We start from the raw sequence: 25,191 nt of genomic DNA on the forward strand, positions 1-25,191 counted from the left end.
AGTCCGAAGATTACATAACAACTTTCTGACACAGTTCGAGGGGCGTGATATGCACAGGACTACACATATGTGGCCCTTCATATTCATTGCTGCCCGAAGTGTAAGATGATTTCATCCGAGGTTTTTCCACGAGCAATTTGGATGCTCAGCCAACGCCGAACCTGAGACAACCATCCTTCCTTCATTCTTGTTCGTCCTTCCCAAAGTCTTCATGTTGACCATCTCAGAAGTTGCCATCAAGAAAAACACTTTGTAAGCTTTCGCGTTTTTTGTGATTGTATGATTGTTATATTTGGTTATTTCAAGCCTCAGTCACCGATCATCCAAGCACACAACAAGCTTGGGATGGAACTTTTTTTTTCACATACAACAATGAATGCAATCTCTCTCAGGAATGCAATCTCTCGGGTATGCAGGGGTACAATGTTTGGTAGACTACTTCATCTCAAATGCTCATTTTCATTGTCAGGTTTAAATTTACAAAGGCACCCATCACTAACAATTGCAACACTCTACCGCTGGTTGGACATGCTAGACCAGGACAAAGTTGAGCCCTGGTATGTGCCATACAAGCTATGGCATGTAACAGTCACTGAATGCAATGTCCTGTGTTATTCTGCTGTTCGCAATGGACCCCCTCTTGACCCTTCTTCTATGGAGCTTGTCCAGCCAGGAGACTATGCTGCTTACTCAGGTGCTTTCTCTTTTCTTTTACCCAAAAAGTATGGTGTTAACAAAATGGTGGGGTATAGAATCATATGATCATCAACTTTATAGGAGACACATTGATGGAAATGATGTTGGAGAACCATGGCCATCTTTTCATGAAAAAGCGTCTTGGCTAGGATCATCACTCTATGATCCTGATGGGGAATTCACAGCATTACATGTGTGTCACTTCACCTCCTCTGCCTGAAAATGTGTGCTCAACACTCTTTATAAACTAGAATGTTATGAGCAATGATATTATAGCTGCCATCAAACAACATGACCAAGGAAAATGCTTCCTAACTGGTTCTGTGATTAACACCCAGCTTTGCTGGATCATTCCACCTGTATGGGCAAATGAAGTTTGTCACTAACATATTTTGTTTGCATTGATTGTAATGCTTCTTTCCAGTGCCGTGACCCCAGTCAAAGCTTTGGCTGAGCTGAAATTGTCAATGCCTTCAAAGTCCCTGAAAATGTTGTTACTCTTGTGCAAGATTTGGTGGAACCCTTCACCAATAACAAGTTTGGGATTGATGTTGATGTATGCAACTCTTCATTATCCATTCATCCTGCTCATCGTTATCTTAGGATAATTACAGAATTGTCATCTTTGAAAACCTCCAAACCACTCTTATCCAAAACAACACTCAACTGCCTAGATCTGGAGATCCATCACAGTGTCCAAAGGATGTCTTCTTTTGAGATCACTTCAGGTGGTGCCTTGGAGTTAACTTTTTGGGTGGTGACATCAGGCAGGATTTTCCTGATAATGCTCAGGATTTGATGGACAAGGCCAGGGAGGAAGGGATTCATTTGGAGGACCCAGAATGGCAAACATATCCTGGGACAAAGATTGTGGAACTCATGATGGATCATAAGTTGGCATGGGATGCAGAAGTGGCAGAGCAAGACCCTGAAGAGCTACAGGTATCTGGGTAACATGGTTGCTAGTTTTCATTGCAAGCAAAGCGAGCATTCCTTCACTAAAGTGCTGAAAGTCTGGACAAACAAGTACAAATTTTCCATTCGCAAAGGTCGAAACTTTTGGCAGGGAAAAAGTGTGTTTCATGGATATCTCATGCATTTCTGGAACTATTCAGATGAAACTTGGCAAGTATGTTTATGAAGTATACCTTTACACACCTATCACAGAAAAAATGCACATTGTCTTATGTATTGCATGTTAAATCAACCCTCAAACTTAGGTGGCATTTTCAACAATCTTCTGAAACGACATAAGAAGAGCTAGACTGTTTAAACATTTGCATCAGAGTCATTTACACATCTTGGATGTCTTATTACATGTTTTTTATAGTTGTTTCCCCCCTAGCATTCATTTTCAAAGTCGGGACAGAGTCGCATTAATCCTTGTTAACATGACTTTGGCCACCTCGACCCAGGCCTCTGCAGTGGGAACTGTCGTCACAGTTGTATTATTCAAAGGTCTAAAAAACTTGAGTGCAACAAACTAGTTGTGCGGAGTGAGCCTAACCCCCGCAGGACTTGCGGATCCATTTTTACAAAGTTTCATATCCATTAGGGATGCTCTGAGTCTGTAAATAGCAAAGTTGGATGTTAGTCATGAGAAAGTCACCAATTAAACTTACACATTTCTGACTACACTCATACTACCATAGTCATACATTAATCTCACACTGCAAACTGTATATTTATTACATCTTGGTAGTCATGTACTAGTCATATAATAGTCATGTCTCAGTCAAAGTTGATGCTTGGGCTCAAGTAAATGCCATGCACCGCCACAGCTCAGCAAAGTGTTCTGCAAGTTGCTCCCTTGTGTGATTGCACACCATGTTGAGAGGTCCCTTCCTCCTCTTGCCTTTTTTTTTATTTATTTTTTTTACAGCACTTTTCACATGTATGCGGAATTGTGTTTGTTAGAATTCTGTAGCTTTGGTTATGTTTACTACCTCGGCATTTCCCTTGACACAATTTTTGCGAGAAGCCTCAGTGCATCTATGTGAGTGCCAGCGCCCCACGACATTGAATGCCCCCACTCTTTCCTTCTAACCGATGGCCAGCACTCCATCCTCTGAGCTCATTCCAACCCCCAATCTCTCAAACTCGACCTTCACAGTTGCCACAGTTGCTGTGGCCCTTACCGTCTTTGTTCCTGCTGCACCAGGGAAAACTCCAACTGGTAAACCTGCGAAGGCCAAGATCAAGACCGACACGAAGAACAAACAATTCAGCTACGATTTCAATAACACCAAAGACAATTACATCTCATTCTTGAACCAAATTCTTGCTGCTCACGGACTTTCTACAAAATATGGGCCAGTGACGTCCTCTTCTCAGTTTCCAATCAAGATTCTCACCCCACCAGCCTGCGCGTAAGTCTTTCGTTTATAGTCAATGACACACTCACAGTCAATTATCTAGCAAAGCTGATGCCGTTGATGTGGAATGGCACAGTAAATATAAGGATCTGATCGATAACGCACGCGAGAAGAAGGTGAACAAGCTCACAGTCTTAGTCCACATCAACGCTATCAAGGATGCATTGAAGAAGGTATGTCAAGTGTCAATACATTCATGTATTGGTCTAATCTGCAATAGCAAAAGGCGGGTGGGTCAGGTTCTGAGAGTGATAGCGGTTCAGATGGACAGGAGATTGATGAAGGCAGTGGTGAGGATGAAAAGGTAAGTTCTTAGTTCTGCTTTTGCCTGTAGCTGAGTCACGGTCTCATGCACATTAGGGCTATACTGCTATGGACCAGGAACTAGGTTGCCTTCGTGGCCTTTTGGAGAAGAAATATCAAAACCCAAACGATTCAGGCTACACATACATAACCAATGACAGCCAGCGCCTACTGCTCACCCCAATAATGCTTGCGCAGTGGTGCAGAGCACTGGTAAGATTCATTTTTGGATTCTTTCGTCGACGCTGACCACTGCCTCTTTCATTCTAGTATGACAACACAGTGACCCTCTCTGACCCTCCCAACTCCCAGGCCTTCAATATGGCCAATCGTGGCCAGCTTCTGCCTGGACAAAGCCCAACCAGCAGCAGCTCTAGCTCCTCAACTAGTTCTCCTTCAGACAGCCTTGGCCATGTCACCTCTATCTTCTCGACCCTCACAACCCTTCTTGGTGCAAAAAATCTTCCATCCCCAATCCTCCAACCCCCTACCCCTACCCTACCCCAGCCTCTCCAGCACAAAATACACCTACCAAGCTTACACGGTTTCTTCACTATGCCCAAGATAAGTTGGAAATTTCCAATGCGCTTGACTGCGAGGGCCAGCTTTCTTCTTGCCGGTATGGCCCCAATATCATCCCCTATGTGTCCGATGCTGCTATTGCGAAGTGTGGCTTTACTGAGGGCGATGTCATTTACCTCAAGCATGGTGCAGAGGCTTGGTGGGCAAGTCCAGAGGCCAAACGTAAGTGTGCGCAGGTGGCTTCGCCCTCATGCAATATCACACATGCAATTCGTTTCGAGAAGTGGTTTGTTGAAGGAGGGTCCGCGTCATACTTTGGTTCAGGCATGGAAATGGGTTACAATGGTCGTAGCAATGAGTATGAGTGGTGGTACTATTGTGATAAGGTGAAGGAGCTTGTCAAGGTCCCCACAGGCCAGGTCCCAGTGCTGGCAGATGCTGATGCTCGGGAGGGAGAAGACGACTTCTGATACCATTCAATTCTGCTTTCTGTTGTTGGACTTGTAATACATTGTCTGTAGCCTCTATACTCTCTTTACATATTGTCTCCCCACTGTAATTACTGTTATTTCATGCATGCACAATGTGGTTGTACTGTAAACTAAGCAATGTGTCCTGAAGCTCGAAAGAAATTCCATGCCATCATTGATGTGATGTTCTCACATGCCCGATCAATCAAACCCAGTGACTCATCAAACCAGTTGCGATGTAGAAATGCTTTGATTGCAGAAAACGCTTGCTTGATAGGGTTGAGGTTGGGTGAGTAGGGTGGAAGGAATACAAGTTTGCAGTCTAAAAGCCATCAAAGGCAATTGTTCAGAGAGTTAGCTTGACAATGACTTACAAGCTTCATCTTCAACCAAGTGCCAAAGCTCTTCAGAATGGTGAATGTTGCAATTATCAAGTAGAAGGACACTTCAGGGACCTGGCCATGGGTTGGTCAATGGAATCTGTATGCATATCAATTTTTCATGCATATAACGAAGAATTGATTCACTTACCACATGTTCTTGCACAAAGTTTGTGAAGTGCGCACTGGTGACAGAGCTGGGGATAACGTTGTATGCCATGATACCTTGAATCATGAGAACCAGTAAAATAGAAACCCTCTGGCTGCGAACAAAAATCCTTCGCTGGAAGCATCGTCGGCCTTTCAAAGACCAGCCCATCTTTCTAAGTGAAGTCTTGCTATTGCATGCTGCCTCGTCAATACTCATGAGTTGTGCTGGATCGGTCACAAGTTCTGCAATGCAGTTCATGAACATTGAGCACTCTAGTTCATTACACTCAAGAGCATGAGCAGATACAACTTTTCGAGAAAAATGGAGTCAATGCAGGGTCCTTAGCAAGGTGGGAACAGATACAGAGACATTGCAGCGCTGGCACAATTCCTCCTGAATCTCATCAAGGTACAAACAGTGTTGTTGGTTTAGAAGACTCTGAATAAGCTTTAGATCTGTGGGGTTGAGAGTTTGATGTTGTCCTCAGTGAGCAAGATGTGCAGCAGGGTTGTAAGGGACGCTGTGATTCCTGTGATATGCGAGAGTTTGATAGACAAGAGACTTCCGTACGCCAAGAATTTCACAGAATTCCTTGACCTTGAAGTGTTGAGCATGGAACAAGATGGGAATCCTTTCTTTTAGGTCACGAGATACATGCCGAGGGGGCATATAGGCAGGAAATGAAGAAACTAATGGCAAAGTGTCGTTCAGAATATATAAAGAGTACATAAATAGATGTATGATGTAATGAATAAACACAACCAAAGCTGCAGAATTTTTGCAAACGCGATTCCGCATAGATGCAAAAAGCGCTGTAAAGCCCACAAACATCAGTAACCAGCCAGCATGATAACCACAGATATTTAGCTGAGTCATGCTACACATACAGCTGCCCAACTTCTGCACTGGACTAAACAAGTGTGTGCAACTATGGACATGACCTGAATCATCCCTATTTTTCTTGGTACACTAACTGGGCAAAAAGAATGTCACATCATTTTTTGGACAAAGTTAGTTCTGTAACACAAGAACCAAACATTTTGAGAACTACACTCTGGTGTATGAAACATAGCTAAAAAGGTGTATATTGTACATACCAAGTCTGGGGATGAACAATTGGAAACTCAGGATAAGGCAGGGAATTGACTGTGACAGGTGCCAAAAATGGGATGTAACAAAGTGGGAAATTCTGAATGACTGCAACCTACTGAAAGCAATTCACAACTTGAGGAAGAGATATTATGAATGCTGGATCTCCCTGCTATTGTTATAAGCTTCATAGAGTCTCTGGGCTAGAAAATTTTATATCCTCCTCTAAAGGGTAAATTTGAACTTGTTCTCCATTTTATGTATTTTTCACTCAATATATTTGTTGGAATGAGGTAAAATGACTCCCCATCAATGTTTGTAGTGTGTATAATACAAAATGTAGGTAGAAATGTTAAAATGAACATTGCATGATGTCTGTAGAAGCTGATTCCCAGAGTTTTTCTGGAAGTAAACAAGTATCTACAACATTGGTCCTTCTTTTCTACAAGAAGAAAAAATGCTACCATCCTTTCGAATTGATCCATGGAGACTCAGGATGTCTTTTAAACAATGCCTAAAGTATACACCGCCAAATAGTCAACATGTGAGAGAAACATGGGTGAAAAACCCTGTCCATCATAATTCGGCAGCTGTCGGACATGCTGATGGGACCTTTTCTCAACAGTCATTACTGCCCAACGACAGCATGTCTCCAGGTTGATGTTGACAACAGGTGTAGTTCAGATATTGATAACAGCTGCAGGGCCAGGTGGATGTCCGGCGGCAAGTGTGCTTCAGCCCACATATTCCATGGCATTATCAACAGCTTTTAGCTAGACCTGTAGAATTCATCTAGGTACATGTTTTCATTTGGTAGATAGTCAGATTAATTCAAGCTTCATGTAGGCATCTGCAACACCAATCTTTTGCAAGGATCCATGTGCTCATTTATTGAATGGGAAGAGATAACAACCAAAAATTAATTATTGGGGGCGACGACACAGAAATTATACACAAGATAAGGAAGTAAGAAGTGACTCTGTAATATAAGAACTCACAGGCCACATCTGTGCCAGGTGTGGATTTGTAGTTAGCGCTTCCTGGATGGCCTGTTTCACTGTCTTGAGGGCAAGCGGGGGAGGGAAAGGGCCATTCGTCAATGGAGGGAGGAGACCATCCATCAAGGGAGGGAGGTCATTTGTCGAAGGCAGGGGAGACCATTTGTCGAAGGCAGGGGGAAGACCATTTGTTGAGAGAAAGCTGTTCATCGAGACATTGAGAGAGGAAGCCGTTCATCGAGGGAGGAAGGAGGCCATTTGTTGAAGGCAGGAGGAGGCCGTTTGTTGAAGGCAGGAGGAGGCCATTTGTTGAAGGCAGGAGGAGGCTGTTCGTTCGTTGAAGACAGGAGGAGGCTGTTCATTGAAGACAGGAGGAGGCCGTTCGTTGAAGGCAGGAGGAGGCCATTCGTTGAAGGCAGGAGGAGGCCGTTCGTCAAGGAAGGAGGAGGCCGTTCGTTGAAGGCAGGAGGAGGCCGTTCGTCGGGAGGAGACTGTTCATTGGGAGGAGACCATTCATTGTGAGGAGGCCGTTCATCGGGAGGAGACTGTTCGTCGAGAGAGGCTGTTCGTCGAGGGAGAGAGGAGGCTGTTCATCGAGCGAGGGAGGAGACCATTCAAAGACTGTTCGTCGAGAAAGGAGGCCATTCGTTGATGTGTTGGGAAGGAAGAACAATGAATTTCCGTGTTGGGAAATTCAAAATTCAACATGACCCCATGATGTTGGAGTTTGAACAGACTTAAACGAATTGCGGCACATTGTTCACTCACCTGTCACTGTTCTTTCTATAACTGAAGTGTACGGACCTCGTTTTGGCAACATAGCTATATTTTTGTGCAACTAATGTATATATAAAACTGTCTCTTACAAATTGGCAGTGTAGTCCAAGTGTAGTCAATGTGCTAATGATATGGTGAGGACAGCTAGTAATGGATGTTGTAGGTACATGGTGAGGAATGTTCAGGTTGCCTGTACTGCAGGTCAGCAGCAGGCTTTTCGAATAGCTGCTGACAGACCAAGCTGTCGAGTAGATGTCAAGCAACAGCCATCAAGGGCCTTGTGCATGACATCAACACAGGCCAAATTTAGCAAGATGTGGGTAACATTGGTGTCACCTGCAATCTATATTGAGCATCGGGGTGACATCCATCATTCCGAGTGATCTTACAGTCACATTTTTGACAGTTGGCGGTGTAGCATGATAGCAAATTAATTTACACTGGGTATAACTTGAAAGGTCCTCAATAAAAGTACATTTTGCATAGAGCAAGAAAGGTGTGGGGTCTCAGATCCTTGTATAAATAGGATCTCTGTTTATTTCTTTGGAATAGTGTTACTAGGCATGAGAAGTGCCTTGTGAAATATTTTCAGCCCCAAGTCACCAAGAAAAATGTCAAGGATTGGTCCAGGATGATTGCTCTATGCAAATGTACTTTTATTAGGGACTTTTCAAGTTATACCCAGTGTAAATTAATTTGCTATCATGCTATACTTTAGGCATTGTTTAAAAGACATCCTGAGTCTCCATGGATCAATTCAAAAGGATGGTAGCATTTTTTCTTCTTGCAGAAAAGAAGGACCAATGTTGTAGATACTTGTTTACTTCCAGAAAAACTCTGGGAATCAGCTTCTACAGACATCATGCAATGTTCATTTTAACATTTCTACCTACGTTTTGTATTATACACACTACAAACATTGATGGGGAGTCATTTTACCTCATTCCAACAAATATATTGAGTGAAAAATACATAAAATGGAGAACAAGTTCAAATTTACCCTTTAGAGGAGGATATAAAATTTTCTAGCCCAGAGACTCTATGAAGCTTATAACAATAGCAGGGAGATCCAGCATTCATAATATCTCTTCCTCAAGTTGTGGATTGCTTTCAGTAGGTTGCAGTCATTCAGAATTTCCCACTTTGTTACATCCCATTTTTGGCACTTGTCACAGTCAATTCCCTGCCTTATCCTGAGTTTTCAATTGTTCATCCCCAGACTTGGTATGTACAATATACACCTTTTTAGCTATGTTTCATACACCAGAGTGTAGTTCTCAAAATGTTTGGTTCTTGTGTTACAGAACTAACTTTGTCCAAAAAATGATGTGACATTCTTTTTGCCCATTTAGTGTAACTCATTTGGTAAAATAACAAAAAAAATATTATGCCGAGCCTCTGGAGTTGAACCCACTTGCTCTGTTCAGAATGGAAGGCAGGCATGATAACCACTTCACCACAAGTTTTGTTGAATATTTACCTGAGTCATGCTACACATATTAACATTTAAGCTGCCCAACTTCTGTTTTTTTTTGCAATCAACTGGCTCAACAGAGATATCATGAGGAATCCAGGCCCTGAGGGAGAAATGCACCATCCGCTGATCCAGAATCAATCTTCACACCGCTTCACAGCTGTCACATGATGAACTTTCGCCCCCCAAACCATTCCCAATCGTTGGAAAAATGAGAACAACGATCCCTTTGGAACATAACCTGCATATCTCGCCTGCCAAGCAGCAGCAAAAGTCCCTACATAGAAACGACACATCAAAATAGCTCCTCACACCATTTTCAACAATTATATGCTTATAACAAATAACATACCTTCAATAGGACCCAGTTCACCGAATCCAAAGGCCTCAATCGCCCACGGCGCCAATAATACAAGCACCCCCAACGCAACAATTGTGCAGAACACTGGATGTTCCTTTGCGAATCCGATGGCTGCCCCAGTTGCTTTACCAACTGCGTCTGTCATCGCCCCAGCCACGGGCGCTCCCCCCCTAACAATATTCTCCAAGCTGTCGAGGACCGCGGCTGCCAGGTTCTCATACCAGCCCGTCTCTCGAACGATGTCTTGAAGACTTTCCTCAAGATGCTTATCGTTATATTCTGCGGTAGAGAGTAAGGATAAAATGTCTTCTGCCTGAGCCTGGGTTCGTTGCTCGGGCGGGGAGTCTGATTCCATCGACCTAGATCTTGTCAATGCCATCTGCGGGCGACGGGTGTGGGGGTCATGAACTCCAACCTTGGGTAATTTGCGCCTATGAGGCGATCAGGCAATCCCTCCAACTTTCCTTTCGAACGATTTTCCCGGGGGCGATTAAGAGTAGACATCGTGGTACAGAAGAGTGTCGATGCTGTGAGGCGCCAATTTTTTAAGTGGGCGGTCCGCTTCACGGGATTTATAAGGTCCCACGTCAAGTCAGTGAGGCGCCAAAAAAACGGCGGTTAACGGAAAAGTGTGAGAAAGGGGATGTCATGCTATTTCATTTCAGATACCCACAAGAGCCGCTATGAAAACACCACCAGAAGTCTAAAACAAACATTCAGTTACATTGAAAGCCAAAAGACGAGTACATATGGGCTACCGATCCCTATCTCGCTAGACGCCGTTCTGGCTCTACCTCCTGTCATCCATCCTCGGCGTCCCTCACATTCCTTCTCGCCCTCTCCCTACTATCCTCCTCACTAATCCGCTTGACCGCGGGACGTATTTCATACGCTGTAGGAGGACAAGAACCCTGTGTGGCAGACAACGAACGACGGGGGTAGCAAGGATGATCTTGGTTCCCTGCAGCTCGGGCCTCGCCACGTCACGGATCCTACAAAAGACCAACTGATTAGCTCATCGTCAAGAGGGAACAGTTATGTCGTACCAAACGCAGAAAACTTCGGTGATGCAGAGATGTCTCGTTGTGCTTCCAGCATTGAATACTTCAATGGGTAGGACTTCGAATTTTCTGTTCATTCCGTAGGCGATTGTAAGTGCTGATGTATTTTGGCGGTCCAAGATTGAACACGGGCTTGGTTGCACATGGAATATCGATTACCGCTGGATTATTGTCGTTAGGGCGAGCTGCTGGAGGAGTTGCGGAATGCTGATATCTAAGTGGGCAGGACCAAAGGACAACATCGTCACAAAGTACGGGTGTTGGTACGGGTGAGTGAACCACCTTCTAGTGGTGCTTCAAAGGAGAAGCGTCACCCGAACCATGGATGCTCACTCGTCCCATTGTGGTTGATTGCGGCGATGGGGTTTCCAATCCTCGGACGAGGATTACTCAGTAGCTTGTGTGTCATGAATAGCCTTTCAATTCTTTGTGTTAGCTTTACCCTCAATGAGCAATGTCAGATTGAACACTTACCCGAGTGAATGTTGAGCGGGAGAGCTGGACAGAATCCCTGAGCGCAAAGCAAACGTAAATTCAGAGCAGGCAAATGGTGGATAAGAGACTAGCAGAGTTGACGGTAAAATAGGAGTCACCGGTAAAATAGGAGTCACGGTAAAATAGGAGTCACGGTAAAATAGGAGTATTTTACCGTCAACTTTTGCTAACCGTCAACTTTGCTAGTCTCACTATTTTACCGTCTGTCTATCATACTACCATCCTACTAAATGACTCAACATCCTATCGTCGAAGAGCTCGCGCAAAGGAGGTTCAAGTTGGAGTCTTTCTTAGAGGAGCAATCAGCAGTGATTAGAAAGAGCCTGGCGGTTATCAAACGGTGTATGAACGTAACCTCCACGGTTATGCGACCAAACCCGAAGACCAGTGGATTCCCGTCGACGCTGCTGATAAGGACAAGAACAGAAAGAGAATGGAGGATGTTGAAATCGACTCAGCAAGCGCGTGTGATCAAGGCAAGGTGGGGAATAATATTCCGGTTGTCTCTGGGTGACAGAGGCAATCGGATGAGTAACTACAGTGCAAGGCCTCGTATATATATGTAGACTACGAAATATAAGGGGGTAAATGTGAAATACCCCTATGGAGCCACGGAAACAATCAATGGAAGGAATGTACCTGAAATCCAACTGAAATCCGAAGATGGGGCGCATTGCGCATGCTCGTAAAGCTCCCGAAATTCCAACAGAGGAGATGTGTGCTAGGACCCCAACATGCATTGATGAGTGAGCTCAGTACATCGTTGTCTCATGCTTATCTACGACTACTTCCAGTCGTATGAGGATCGTGTTTGCTGCGCACGGCCTTTTGATGTATCTCATAAGGTTAGATATGAATGAGTTACCCATGAGCATCCAGCCCCAAATCGGCAGGAGAACATTGGAATTACAGTATGTACTCTCATTCCTCCGTAATGTCCACTCGTCATTTCGGTTCCCAGTCGCGAGACATTGCACCTTCCAGAACCCGCTCGAGTTGCATCCTATCAGTCGTCTTTGGGAAAAGAACGGATTCTTTTGAAAAGGCCTAGCAGTCGTTCTCCCACCCGTGCCGTCGACGCACATGACATGAACACATTCAAGGACAATCCATTTCAACTCGTTGGCAAGTCGTTCTTTCTCCAAGATGAAGATGAAGAGGTCTTCTACGAGGTTGTCGAGATTGGATCGTCGAAGCAGGCGATGTGGTACCAGATTCAGTTCGAGGATTGTGCTAATTACATGCAGATGGGTCGGGACGCAGCGTTGGAGATGGTAAACGGCAGTGTTATGTGTATTGCGCAAGGTCACCTGTGATCATGTAGGGGTGCACACCCTCGACCGAGTCAGTTTTCCCAAAAAACCGCCAGCGCGGTGCGTAAACGATTATACGATGGATAATCTACGAAATGAAGATGCGTATAAATACAGAATTGGTTTTACCCATGAGCGGATAATTAGTGTAGTTGATGATAATGAACGTGGATAGAGAGCGTTGGTGAGAGAGCACAAGTTCGCATAGACCTACGCCTCCCGTCTTCTCTTCGCCTTTCCTTTCCCTTCTCTAGAGGAAGGATCACACATACATGAGTTCGACATTCGAATAGTAGCAAGAAACAGCACTCACAGAAACCCGCGGTCCTTCCTTTTCCTACTATCCTTCTTAATCACATTCCTCTGCATCTTCCTCTTCGCCGCTGCCTCAGGGTTTGTAGTGACCTGCATCACCCTTGCAACCTTGCGCTCTCTCCTAAGTCCCAAGACGCTCTGCCTGATCTGATTATAGACGTTCGTGAATTTAGTCACGCCGACTTTGGATTGTACCAAGTCTTGGAGTTCAGTTGCTATCGTTTTGAGTTCGGCTAGGTTTAAGTTTGATAAGCGAGCACTTGGCATGGGAAGGAATCTTACTCATTTGAGGATCTCGAATGGTATCGTCCTCTGTAATCCGGTAAACTGGTGTAAGGATGTGGACTAAAAACTGTTCCAAACGCGTAGCCTCCATGTGCGATGACATTGCAGCAAACCAACGGAGAGCACCTAATGGTTGTTGCGACCAGGTAGGCTAACGACATCAGATATATGGTTCGATGAGAACGGGGAAGGAACTCACAGAGCACTTGGCCCGACTCCGCCTAGCAATATGTGCGGACTTTACTTGGTACGAAAGCTTCGAAAACAACCACGGGAGCGGGTTGAGATTCTTCGACTTTTCCTCGTCCACCTTGGTGCCGTCATCAGCTTCATTATCCAACATCTCTTCCGCGTCGTCCTCAATCGCAGAGGGATTGACGACCGGGATCAAGTAGAAACATTTCCCAATATAAAACAGGTTCTTAACCACCTGCAAACCCAACGCCTCGTCGAGATTTTCGCTCTTAAGCTGCTGACAGAGTTTCCTTGCAGTGTCTTGCATTCCTTCTCTTGAAAGGGGATGGCCTGCGTCGAAATCTACTCGTGGAATAGCAACGGGTACAGCAGTGAAGAGAAGTCCAAGAAGCCTGCACGCTGCTGTGCGAACCCAAGCATGAGGGTATGTCAGATGCGAGCTGACGAGGTTCCACGCAATCGTGCCATCTTGCACTGCAAGATTGGGGAAAACGCGAAGAATCTTGAACAGAACCGTCAAAGCGTGGTAAGGCACTTGCCATTCCAGATCAATATCCATCGACGAAGCTTCGTCCTCCTCTTCGCTGGTCTCCATGCTCAGAGAACTGCGTTGAAGGGCGGCGCGGAGGTCTCCCAGAATGGAGGAGATGTAAGGAAGGGACTCGGCTTGCAATTCATCAGCAATGAACCCGTACACCTGTGATGACACCCAGGTCAACTGTGGTTGGGCTTGTTGAGCAGCCCACGAATGAAGGTGAGAAAGGATGATATTGCGGTGCTCCTCGTCCAGCCGGGAGAATAGGCTTCTGATGAGATGTGCAGCCATCTCTCGACACTTGCTGGAATCGTCGTTGGCCACGACCATTACCAGCGCAACGAACAGAAGATCCGCGTATTCACGAACGAGTGCAACTTGGAACTTGGCTACGATGGCACTGAGCAATTCCATGATTGACTTACGTCCGCTCTCGTGGATGTAGGATAAGTTCTTTGCAAGGAATGCCATCTGTTTTCGAAGACGTCCTTTTCCTTGTGGGTAGTCCAAAAGAAACTGGAGAAGAACCCCACGACAGAGTTCCTGGACTTGAGGAGACTGGCTGGTCACCATAATCTCGGACACCTTTTCCATGAGGTCGTAAATCTCAGGTACAACGAACTTCCGCGATACGATAGCTCGTAACATCGTGAACACGGATGCTTGTCGGGAGGGCTCTTCCAGGTCAGGGGAAAGTAGTTCAATCAAAAAGACGAGGTCCTTTTCTTTGACCTCAACAGCAGGCCCATCACGAAGAATCGTCGCTAGCGATTTGAAAGCCACTTGAACGAGCTCGGACTCCGTGTTTCCAGCTTGCCTGATGATGTCAAGGATTTGCCGCACGAGGACTGGAAGAGATTTCTCGAGCGACTTCAAAGGACACTTGACCAATCCCGCAGCACATCGAAGGCCAAGCGACAGGACTGGAGCGCTCGTTGAGTAGAGAGTATTTCCAACTACCACAACCATAGCCTCCAGTCGCGAGGTGACAGCAGCATCGCGGAAATCGAATCGGTTAAGGCGAAGAGCGGTGTTCAGGAGGTCTAGTCCGAACGCAACGAATCTTAAAATAATATTAGAAGATAAGCTGCCACGGAAAGCAGCCTACCCACCGGAAAGAGTTGTTGGCGTAGTGGTTGGTCTCACTTGTCGTCTGCCGCTTCATCTGCACGATGGCATCACCTTTGGGACCTGGTTTCTTTCGCGTCGGAACTTGTTGCAAAAAACGCGCGTTTTGGCTGATGAGCGTGTTACAAAGCGCTAACAGCTCAGTTGGAACCAGATGGTTATTGGCATTCAACCCTGACGCTACCCGCTTCAGAACCTCTTCTACAAGTTGCATGACCTTGAGTGACTCCGTTTCTTGCATGATGGTTTTGACAGGAGTCAGGAGGCTGCTGATCTTAGGTGGAGTGATGAACTTGGCCACGGTTGCGAAGGAATCAAACCCTTTCGATGACGAAGTTCGGACTTCCCTCATTTTGGTTTTGAAATCTTCAGCCTGCACATCCTTCCCGGATTCGCCAAAGATGACCTCGGCTGATACATAGGCAATGTCATTGACGATACAATCCAGATTAGTGAACTGTTCCGCATGGTCGCCAGATGTAATGTGGACTAGCAACGAGTGAGCCATGTACGCCAGGACATGCAACTGCGGTCCTCGCAGGAGAGCTGCACGCATTTCTCGGAGTATGAGAGGCAGATATGAGGGACCAAGGCTGACTGCAATACGATTGATTGAGTCTCTTGTAAGATCCCGCGTTTCCTGCGACTTGCTACGAAGGATTTGACAAAGGATGGTCACCAGCCTGGTGATCTGAGCTTCACGCGTGGTCATTGGCAAATGCTTAGCAACGGTGACGATACCGATGGCAATGGGAATGCGGGTGTTGTCGTCCGTTGTGGCATCATGTTTCTCCAGGTGGCTGATAAGACTAGGCAAAAGTCTTGAATTGACAGCATCTACGATTCGAGAAGTGTTGTGTGCAGCGGAGGCCTGCTGAGACAAAACTGGTGCTTTCGAAGGTTCCCCCTCATTGTCCGCACGTTCATCTTCATCCTCATCTACAACCGCTTCGTCGCTGGCTTCGACCTCAGGAACGATCTCCTCCATAGGGAAGTGGAAATTATCCAATAGAGCTACCAGCGTGCGGATGTAAACACGTTCAGACTCATCTTTTGCCCTCGAAAGCTTGAGGTATTTCTGAACAAGTGCATAGTACGCGCCCCAAGCGAGATGCTTCGCCATTCGTCCCGTCGTAAGAATCGCATCGTTGACAAGATGATGGTCAATCGAAGACGTCGACACAATATAGTTGCTGACAAGCGGGACAAAGATCTCCGCGAGTGTGTTGCTTCGTAAAACGCCTTCATCGCAGTGGTCAGCCAGACGGCGAAGTGCACGAGACCGTCGATGGACTTGTACGTGGAGGATATTGTTGAAGAAATTGGCCTCTTCGTCACCATTTTCAAGCAAAACTCGCATCTCTTGCAAACTAGTCAAGTGTACGCACTTTTCCACTGCATAAGCAATGACACTTAAAACCTCTGCGCGGACTAGTTCATTCTTCGAACGAAGCCCGTTCTTCAGTCCAGGAAAAAGAGTACGAAGGAAGGTTTCGTTGAACTCTGATGAATCTTGAGAAGCCACCAGGTCGATAAAGTGTCGCATGGAATATGAGGCGCTGTTTCGGACAGCTAGCTCCACCGGGTCCTGAATGAAAGCCAAGACGTTGTAGAGGATGGGTAGCCACGCGGAGCAGGGAAGAGTCTTGTAGATGGTTTCATTGAGGGTGGCGAACGCCGTCAACCGTCTATCAAAATCAGGTTCATCCATACGGCGAGCTGAGTAGGCGTTCATCGACTCCAAGAGAATAGCCAAGTCATGGAGAGAGGTGTCGATAACTGCAAACTGGTTAAAGGTCGAAACGAGGCTGAGCCGAGCCGGGCGCGATCGAAGAGATTGAAAGAGCTGCGACAACAATTCGTATGTTTTCCGATATGTCACCGTGTCCTTGTCCGTGAGGTCTGAGATCAAAGGCATCAAGTTTCCAATGATCTTGACCAGGTTGACTTTGATCTTCTCTGGCACAAACTTCGATGATTTTCGCAAGAGAGGAGCAAAGAGCCCAAATAGCGTGGAGGCCTGGTTTGAATCTGTAGAGTATTGAGCGATTTCGGATAAGATGCTAATTTGCCGTTGAACCAGAGGCGTGGCGATGGTGGCGACTCCCTTTGTCCGCTCAACGAGAGTAGCGATGTTGGAGAGAAGGAGCGATACATAAGGCTTCAAAACAACCTCACGGATTATTTCATCTTCTGCGGAGTACCCTAAAAGGTGTTCAACCATATCAAAGATCCGGGATATGACGGACGGCTTGACATTGGTGGCCACCAGGCAGTCATAGACTTTAGGTAACGTGTCCGGGTGATAATCCACCAGATATCGAGTATGAGCAGCCTCAAGCGTCCAAACATGGAAGAGCTCCAGGAGGGCAGAAGGTGCCTGTGTGTTCTCCTTGTCGAGCGATGGAAGACGTGGCGTGATGAACGAACTGAACGCAAAGGTCATATAAGGGGAGAAATCAAAAGACACTGGACAACGGAAAAAGTCGGCAAATCGCTTCAAGCCAAGTTGTCGAATGGAACGAACGATTTTGGGCGACGATGTCGGAGAATCCGCCTCTGGTTCGACCTCGTCTTCATTCATGTCATCCTGTTCTCCGTTGTCCTCTGTCTCTTGATGCAGCCCCTCGACCCTCGACTGTGCGTTGCTGATCACATCAATAGTAGTCCCAAGGAGGGCAGGCCAGTAACGAGCTAGTCTTGATCCAAGATGCTTCAACACATCGCCAAGTAGCGTAAGGAACCCCGTCAGTTGCTTGTCAGACACGTCCTGCTTCAAAGACGTAGTCGCAAAGCCCTCAGGCCTCGGCGCCCTATCCGCACCAAGGGGACTAAGCATCAAATCCACAAGTAAACCCAACTCTTCATCCGTACATCCCGCCAACGATCCCAAAACAGCCGCCCGTCGATCTGCTCCACGGGACCTGCCTCTCTTTTCCAACATGAACCCGAAAAGCAGCCGAATGAGCACATCGACAACCTCAGCCCGATCCTGGGGTTCGAGGTTGCTGATATCTAACATGGTAAGCTCGTCTCGCCAACGCGTGTCATCCAGCAGAACGCGTAGCCGACCTTCGTGGGCCGCAAGGTGGGGGGATTTGTAAGTGAACAGACATGACAACGATACAGTCTGCAATGACCTGTCAGGGAAGGAAAGGAGGGAAACGTATAGAGATCGAAGGGTTTCTGTCGAGTATAAAGCTTTTGGGTTGCTGAATTTGGAGAATAGTGTGAGCCAGGCGGTAAGCTTCTGCTTGGGGAGTTTAGCGCCTGCGTCTGGGCCAGTGAGAGATAGGAAGTATGGCACAAGATCGCGATTATGCTTTTCTACCAGAGAAGAACACTCGCCCAGCGTTGCCAGAAGCTGGTACTCGTACGTCTGAATGTCAAAGCGTTCCCTTTGTCTTTGTGCCTACAGAAGAATTCAGATAACTAGATTTGAGGGTATATTTCGGTAAGCTTACCTTGCAGAGCTGCTTCTTCGCAAATTCAGAATCGCTCCATTGTATCACAATACTGCGAAGCTTGTGGGCGCTCGGGTCGCGCCATGAACGTTCTTCTTCCCACGGATCTTCGTTGTTAAACTCTTCAGGTTCTTCCTGGCCCTTTTCAGGCCATAACGAAGGAGCTTGTTGCCCCCTGGAGGTTCCTTGAAGTTCGGCAAATAGGAGCCGCCACACGACGTCCCCGAAACGTTGAGATAGTGATCCCAGAGCCGTTGCTGCAGGAGACCACAAAGGACGTAAGTTGACCTTGAGTTGAGCTGGAACGGAAAAAGTTAAATCAGTCAGGCGAGCAAAAAGGCAACTGGGAAAGACAGACAGATGAGCCATCGAGTACAAAGGTCTGCTCCACTCTGGTCCCCAACTACTTGGCCAACTCTCCCAATCCTCAAAACGCGCTCACGCACACCCTGCAAGTCCAAAGAGACCTCTTCTCCTTGCAAACATCTTTTTATAACTTCCTGAGGACCGTCACTGGTGTTCACTAGCTTAGAGTCCAAAAGCCGTAACACCCCTAGTCGAACAGGACGGGCATGTGAGAGGAGGGACTCTGCTAAAGTCGGGTAGGCTTCCTCAAAGGGGACGGGGTTTTTTGGAGATGGACTTCAATCAAATAGACGTCAGTGGTCGCTGGCGGACAAGGAAGGGAGGAGATGTACCTAGCTTGTGAGAGACTAACCAAAGCCCCAAGAACTTCGTGCGACCACCCCCATTTCTTAATACTTGCCCTCATCCAAGCAGTCAAGTCCACAGTAGTGACCCATTCAGACGGATTTCTCTTTGCAAGTGTTTGCATGCATATACCGAGCAACCACGCGGAGCTGGCGTTCGAAGGTTGCCCTTCCTCGGTCGCAGCAAGTGTACGGTTGATGATATCAACGAGGATGGAAGAAATAGCGCTGGAGAAGAACGTCGACAAAGTCAATATATCGTTGAGCTCAGACTCCTGTGAAAATAGATGAGAATAGATGACAAGTAAAGTTGCAAAAACATACTGAATCATCATCTTGCTTCTTCCACGCTCTCAGCCGACCCAAAGCACACTTCTCTATCCTCGCCCTCCAGACAGCATCTGTCTCTCCGGTAATCAGCTTCTTAGCCATCTTCAACCCCGCGAGGAACCCAATCAACCTTCTGGGCTCTTTTTCAATCAAGTCAGGCTTGATCGTAGATTTCAGCAACAAAGGCAATGCGACGAGCTTCCAACCGCCCCACTCAAGCTCTGCCAGGGACCCATTGAACTTCAACGCAAACGAAACAGGGTCTTCGTCCCCATCCTGTCTATTCAACCCCCAGGAACGTTGCATAAATTTGAGGCCTGGGCCCAGCCATAGCGACATGTCTGAGCATGTGAAGAGGGCGGTGGTAAACCGAAGAAGAGCCGTGTGTAACGTTGGTTTTATCCGCAACGAGTCCAGCTCAGTGAATAGAAGAGTCTTTTGGGAGTCTTTATTTGTTGTTCAGCTTCTTTCAAAAGCAGAGACGAAGCATTGAGAACATACCTGTCAGACGGGACCCCTGGCGCACTGCGCAGGGTACTGCGACAACCTCAAGCACCCGGCGAAGATGTTCGTCGTTCTTCGGGTCTGCAGCGGTGGTGGCTTTGAACCGCTGAATAAGGACGTCTCCGAGAAGAGAGAACTGATCGGCGTTCTTGACATGGTGGATCAGCGCAGTGAGTGTGCGGCGAATGAGTGTGTAAGTTGTTTCTGGGTCTTCCGTAGATAAATAGTACGTTAAAAGTGGTGAAATGACTGAAGGAGTGCATGTGTGTAGTGTTTGTGAAACGGACTGTATTGATTTGTTAACAAGGATAGGCGAGAAGGAGTAACTGACGTACTTTGCACGCGTAGACGAAGACCCAGGTTGAAGCGTCTTCTACTCCCTCTGCATTGGTTGCCAAAAGCATTATAGCTTTCTCCCTCGCGCCCGATTTCATTTTCCTCAGGGCTGAGGCCCAAACTTCAGCAACGGCACGTTGAATTTCCGCAAGACATTTTGGGAGGGTGGACCGGAGTAAATTCCACGTTTTCTCCAGCAGGTCGAGGTTGATTGAGGGTATCAGTAGATAGCGAAACAAAGATGAGAAAGTTTCGAGGAGGGCTGTCAGGGCCGGCGCAGATATTGATCGTGGTAAAAGCGCCAGTAGGCGGCGCAGAAGATCCGGGTAAACGGGAGACAGAGTTGTTCGAAGGTCATGGGCCATCTTTTGCAAGAGGCTGGTATGTTTGAGTGAGTGAAGGACGAATAGAGGTCTTGGTAAAACTCACTCGAGCAAAGCTCTCAGCCCTTCGTCATCAGAGCTCTCTAGTTCCGTTGTCCACAACTCAATGATCTCTCTCCAGTTATGGAGCAGCAGTGGCATTGATGCTGACAATCCATCGGCCTTGTTCGCGAAACGGATGAATCCTGGAGCGAGATTGAGTTGTCTCCAGTGATTGAGAGCCTCGTGGAAATGTGAATCATTGTCCTGCCCAAATATCAACAAAAATTCAAGGTCTAATCGACAGGTGTTTACCCCAACTTCATGGTCGAACTGAATTTGGTTGAAGGCTGATGGCAGATGGACCTCCTTCAACGCTTGGTTGTAGGATTGATGCTAGAGGGCCTCGCTTTAGACTAAATTTTGGAATTTCAGCTGAGAAATACGCACTTTGAAACGCTTTGCCTGCGGTTCGTCGTAATGATCATCCATTCTCTTGTGAAAAAAAAAAAAATGGAGGTCGGCGTCGTCTTGGACTTGAAGTTCTAAAATTCAGAGGCGATTGCCAAGCAACGACAAATATTCATGAAATTAACAAATGTGACCGTCCATTCCCAGTCCATCCCCATCCACTCGCACATCTGTTCTACGGCGCACCAGGCAGACAATTGTAGAGCAAGAAGTGTCACATCTATTTCATCCAGCTCGATTTATTGTTGACTAGTAGTGCACGTCGCGAATGTCTCCTCTTACAGTTGTAAACTCCCGGATTTCGTGACATTTTGCGTTGAGACTCCTCAGGAGCGACCCCGTTTTTGAGGTTTCCAGCGAGGAACTTGATCCCAACATTTCCCCGACTGACTCCCTTGAAACGCTGACTGCCACCGGCTGCGACAAAATCGACCGAACCCGCCTCACCAATAACTACCCCAACGCCTATTCCGACACCTACGGCTTGCCCAGCGTCCGAGGGTTCATCTTCAAAACTGGCCCAGCCTGGCCTAAGGGCGAACCCTATGACCGCCCCTTGCCGCATGAGTTGCGCCCCGTCAACGATCACCCCATCACGCCTGTCTGGGACGACATCCTCACACGCGTAGAGATACGCCTTCAAGAGAATAGGCTACCATTCACTGCGGTCATGCCACTGGGCTTCGCCAATGTCGGAGAGGAAGAGCCCTTTTGCCCTCTTGTGGTGGCGATCGGTGTCGAGCCCACAAAGGTGGCCTTCAAGGATGCAAAGACCGTTGCCGAGTGCGTCAAACTCATCCTCGTCGAGGCTGGCTTCGACGACGTCGAAGTCGCTATCTGGGAATTTGAGACCTTTCTCTCCGGCCTCAATCTCCCAGCTCTCGACCCCGTGCTTGACGGTAGTCTCACTAAATTTCATCACCCATTCACATCCACCCTCGGCATCCCCGTGGCGCCCCTCAAGCAGCCCATATGTGAGGGCTCGCTCGGCCTGTTCCTTACGCGTGGTGATGGCACTGAACTTCTGGCCTTAACTGCTGCCCACGTTGCATGTCCCCCCTCAACGTTTTCTGATAACAAAGGCTTGTCATTGAAGGCAGCCAAAAGGCGCTACGAGGAAATAATTGTTCTTGGGGATGACGCTTATGTGCGTGCAATCACGGACATTCAACATGAGGTCAGAAACCTCAAGTATAGCATCCAAGCAGGACGGATGAGTATCTCTTCGCTGCAGACTGATCTGGATAACGGCGTGGCTGATGCGGATGGGACAATCCGTGCTGCTATCAGTAATGCCCAGAGGAAGGTGGGAATTTGGAAGGAGTTTATCAGGCAACTCTATCAGCTACACAGCCATGTCACCCCGAACATGCCCATCCCCAGTAATCGCCGCATTGGACGGGTAGTGTTTGCTGACCCCATCAGGGCTTCCTCTGACGGCGCTGATGCATGCACTTGGGACTGGGCTGTCACTGCAATCCGGAAGGATGCATTCGGTGCCGACTTCAAGGGTAATGCTGTGTATATTGGTATGTCTCTTATCTCACTAACAAACACATATGTACTCTGACATTTTCCTGTACTTGATTCTCACAGGGGACAAACTCAATAAGAGGACCTTTCTGGACCTGATGTTTCCCAACCCCAACGACCACATGGGCTATGAATACCCACCGGATGGTCTCCTCCGCATCAGCGGCATCGTTCCCTTGGATGAGATCCGCCACCCCACGCAGCTCAACGCGATGGGCGAACCCGCAATGGCAGTAATAAAGAATGGGAGGCCTACAGGCACCACTGTTGGTTGGATGAGCAGCTTGAAGTCCCTTGTGCACTACTACCACAAGGATACCAATATCCAGTTCACATCCCGCGACCTCACTGTCATCCCCTATGACAGTGATCCTTTGCGCAGTGGTGGCTTTTCTGCTGAAGGCGACTCGGGTTCTGTCATTGTTGAGCGGAGTGGCCGTGTTGTCGCCCTGTTAACTGCCAGCGGTGGCCGCAGCGCATCAGGAAAACTACACTTCACTTGTTGGGCTTACATCGCTTGTGATCTCACTTGAATCACTTCGGCACTTGATGTTACAGCCACAACTTCCTTTCAAACTCGAAGTGAGTCCAAGTGGAGATTCAAGTCACTCACGTCAGTAAGTCATAAGTGCCCGCGCTCACAAAAGCCATCGGGATGCTCAAACACGCTACTTAGAAATTATTCCTTCCTAAGTGCATTCGAAGTCCGACGACATGTGACAATGTTGAAATTTTCACCATCGGTTTTTCTTTTCAACGTTCATCATAACTGAGCGGTGTCCAACCTGCCCTCGCCAAATCCCACTGCAGTCTGTGCCTGCTCGCTCGCCGACATGGAAAACGAACCGTAGTCATCACGCGCTCGACATTTGCTGGTGTAGGACTGAGTCCGCTGTCCAGCAGGACGTTTTGGGTACGTCATTCCTCCCTTTATCTCCTCTTCGCTTTGTATTTTGATAGGGCAAGCTAACATGCATATCCTATCTTACAGACAAATGCAAAACATATTAACGGTCTCACAGAACACGATGACGAACCTTAGCCATCACACGCTCGACCTTCGCTAGTGCAGGATGGTTTTCTTGTACTTCTAGAGGGGAGGAAGTTGATGTTGGGATACAGCGGAGAATACGACAACCTTGGTCATCTGGTCTGTTCCCTTCTCCCCTCCCCGCCTGTCCCCTTTTCACAACTTCACCCTACCCAGGTACCACCTCCTCGACTACGTCTACACCGCCTTCCGCCACCCTCATATGGAGATCCCCACCGAGCCAAAAACAATCTGGTTTGTTCCCTTCTTCCCCGCCTGTCCCCTCCTCATGACTTTACCCTACCCAGGTACCTCAACTACATCTACACCATCTTCCGCCATGCTCATATGGAGACTCCCACCGCCGTCTTCACCGTGCCCAGATTCCGAGCTCATTCGCATTAGATGGAGGTGGCGGCAATCCCATCGCCGTTTTCGCCGTGCCTACATATTCGACATTTGGGTATGTCTCCTTTTCCCTTCCCTTCCACGTGATCTTATTTTCATGCAGGCTGAGCGCGCGTTCAAGTTCTGGATCACGGGGGTCTCTACTGCTGGCATTCCGGATCGTAAGGAAGAAGCAAAATTCTCGGAGGACAACTGGGGCGCCAGCACCGTGGGCTACATCGATTCTATCAACAAATTGTCACGAAGACAATTCGCGCATCGAGGGGATAGGCATTGGCACTGTGAACGAGCGAAACGGGTCATTTTGGTTTCTCCATGAGCGAGCCTGAAGGGTGGGATGTTGGGTTGCGGGATGTTTGGCTTTCTACGCATTTCAGAGGTTCCTTGAGCCGCTACATTGTAGGTAGACATTGGTACCATTTAATATACTCTTTTACCCTACTAAATATACCATTCTGTGTGAAATCGGGAACAGTTCGAGACTGCTATTTCATCACTTGGTCACTTTTGAGATCAACTTGACATACGACTTACCCACTTGAGTCTTCACTTGCATCAAGAGGAATCACTTGGCCAAGGCAGCAACCTACTTAGCCAAGTGAGTTTCCTTTGGCCACTTGAGTTCACTTTCGTCACTTGGCCACTTGTCAAAGTGACCTAAGTGACATAAGTGGACGTGTAGTTTTCCTGATGCGGCGTCGCCTACTCCACTGATGTTACCTTTGCTACTGCATACTGTGAGCTTGAGAAGCGCATCAAGGAGATTTTCCCCAGCATTTGCCTCCTCGACTAGGTTTGTGTACTCCCTTTTTCTTTATGCACTCCTTTGATCGCATTGTTCTCTTCTAAACCTCACGCAGGTTCTTGTCGTTTGTACCCGATCTTCCTACAGAATTAAGTTCGGACTCCGAAGAACGCTTCTCGAGCCAACAAGTTGAACTACGATTCCCTTGACACGATGTGTCGCATCATCAACTCCTCTGGCCTGTCGGAAGAGAAGCACATCCTCAACTCGGAGTCAAGTAGAGCATGCCAGGGTCACGAAACACTCAGGCTCTGGCAGCATACATTTTAGCCTTACTCTCTACCGCAGAATATAACGATAAGCATCTTGAGGAAA

At 47.3% G+C, this 25,191-nt stretch overlaps 5 protein-coding genes across 5 annotated transcripts; 2 read left to right on the plus strand and 3 right to left on the minus strand.

Moving 5' to 3' along the window:
* Positions 1 to 211: 211 nt before the first annotated feature.
* Positions 212 to 4,366, plus strand: LACBIDRAFT_334844 (uncharacterized protein; the record flags this gene model as incomplete). Its single annotated transcript, XM_001889667.1, has 17 exons — positions 212 to 252; positions 393 to 408; positions 536 to 557; positions 590 to 746; positions 1,121 to 1,252; positions 1,425 to 1,638; positions 1,676 to 1,825; positions 2,399 to 2,454; positions 2,579 to 2,590; positions 2,624 to 2,692; positions 2,754 to 3,065; positions 3,115 to 3,244; positions 3,292 to 3,375; positions 3,432 to 3,587; positions 3,645 to 3,825; positions 3,891 to 4,118; positions 4,221 to 4,366. The coding sequence occupies 17 exons, from the start codon at positions 212 to 214 to the stop codon at positions 4,364 to 4,366; spliced, it is 2,106 nt and encodes a 701-aa protein (XP_001889702.1).
* A 447-nt stretch (positions 4,367 to 4,813) lies between these two features.
* LACBIDRAFT_316248 (uncharacterized protein) lies at positions 4,814 to 5,161 on the minus strand (the record flags this gene model as incomplete). The annotated part of the gene is made up of 2 exons (XM_001889705.1): positions 4,814 to 4,846; positions 4,898 to 5,161. The coding sequence occupies 2 exons, from the start codon at positions 5,159 to 5,161 to the stop codon at positions 4,814 to 4,816; spliced, it is 297 nt and encodes a 98-aa protein (XP_001889740.1).
* A 4,100-nt stretch (positions 5,162 to 9,261) lies between these two features.
* On the minus strand, positions 9,262 to 9,951 carry LACBIDRAFT_186606 (uncharacterized protein; the record flags this gene model as incomplete). The annotated part of the gene is made up of 3 exons (XM_001889706.1): positions 9,262 to 9,291; positions 9,312 to 9,512; positions 9,588 to 9,951. 2 exons carry the CDS (start codon positions 9,949 to 9,951, stop codon positions 9,373 to 9,375), a joined length of 504 nt encoding a protein of 167 aa, XP_001889741.1. The 3' UTR covers positions 9,262 to 9,291; positions 9,312 to 9,372.
* A 2,823-nt stretch (positions 9,952 to 12,774) lies between these two features.
* Positions 12,775 to 18,890, minus strand: LACBIDRAFT_256076 (uncharacterized protein; the record flags this gene model as incomplete). The annotated part of the gene is made up of 7 exons (XM_001889707.1): positions 12,775 to 13,013; positions 13,063 to 13,216; positions 13,250 to 13,354; positions 13,376 to 14,858; positions 14,908 to 18,335; positions 18,388 to 18,777; positions 18,804 to 18,890. Coding segments are annotated over 7 exons (5,886 nt in total), but the record flags the coding sequence as incomplete, so codon positions are not given.
* A 2,252-nt stretch (positions 18,891 to 21,142) lies between these two features.
* Positions 21,143 to 24,864, plus strand: LACBIDRAFT_295937 (uncharacterized protein; the record flags this gene model as incomplete). Its single annotated transcript, XM_001889668.1, has 10 exons — positions 21,143 to 21,148; positions 21,450 to 22,629; positions 22,697 to 23,084; positions 23,217 to 23,250; positions 23,444 to 23,546; positions 23,625 to 23,783; positions 23,841 to 23,918; positions 23,972 to 24,126; positions 24,175 to 24,279; positions 24,814 to 24,864. The coding sequence occupies 6 exons, from the start codon at positions 21,143 to 21,145 to the stop codon at positions 23,642 to 23,644; spliced, it is 1,731 nt and encodes a 576-aa protein (XP_001889703.1). The 3' UTR covers positions 23,645 to 23,783; positions 23,841 to 23,918; positions 23,972 to 24,126; positions 24,175 to 24,279; positions 24,814 to 24,864.
* Positions 24,865 to 25,191: the final 327 nt, after the last annotated feature.

Source organism: Laccaria bicolor, genomic scaffold (genome assembly GCF_000143565.1).
Source record: "Laccaria bicolor S238N-H82 LACBIscaffold_71 genomic scaffold, whole genome shotgun sequence".
Taxonomy (NCBI): Eukaryota; Fungi; Basidiomycota; class Agaricomycetes; order Agaricales; family Hydnangiaceae; genus Laccaria; species Laccaria bicolor.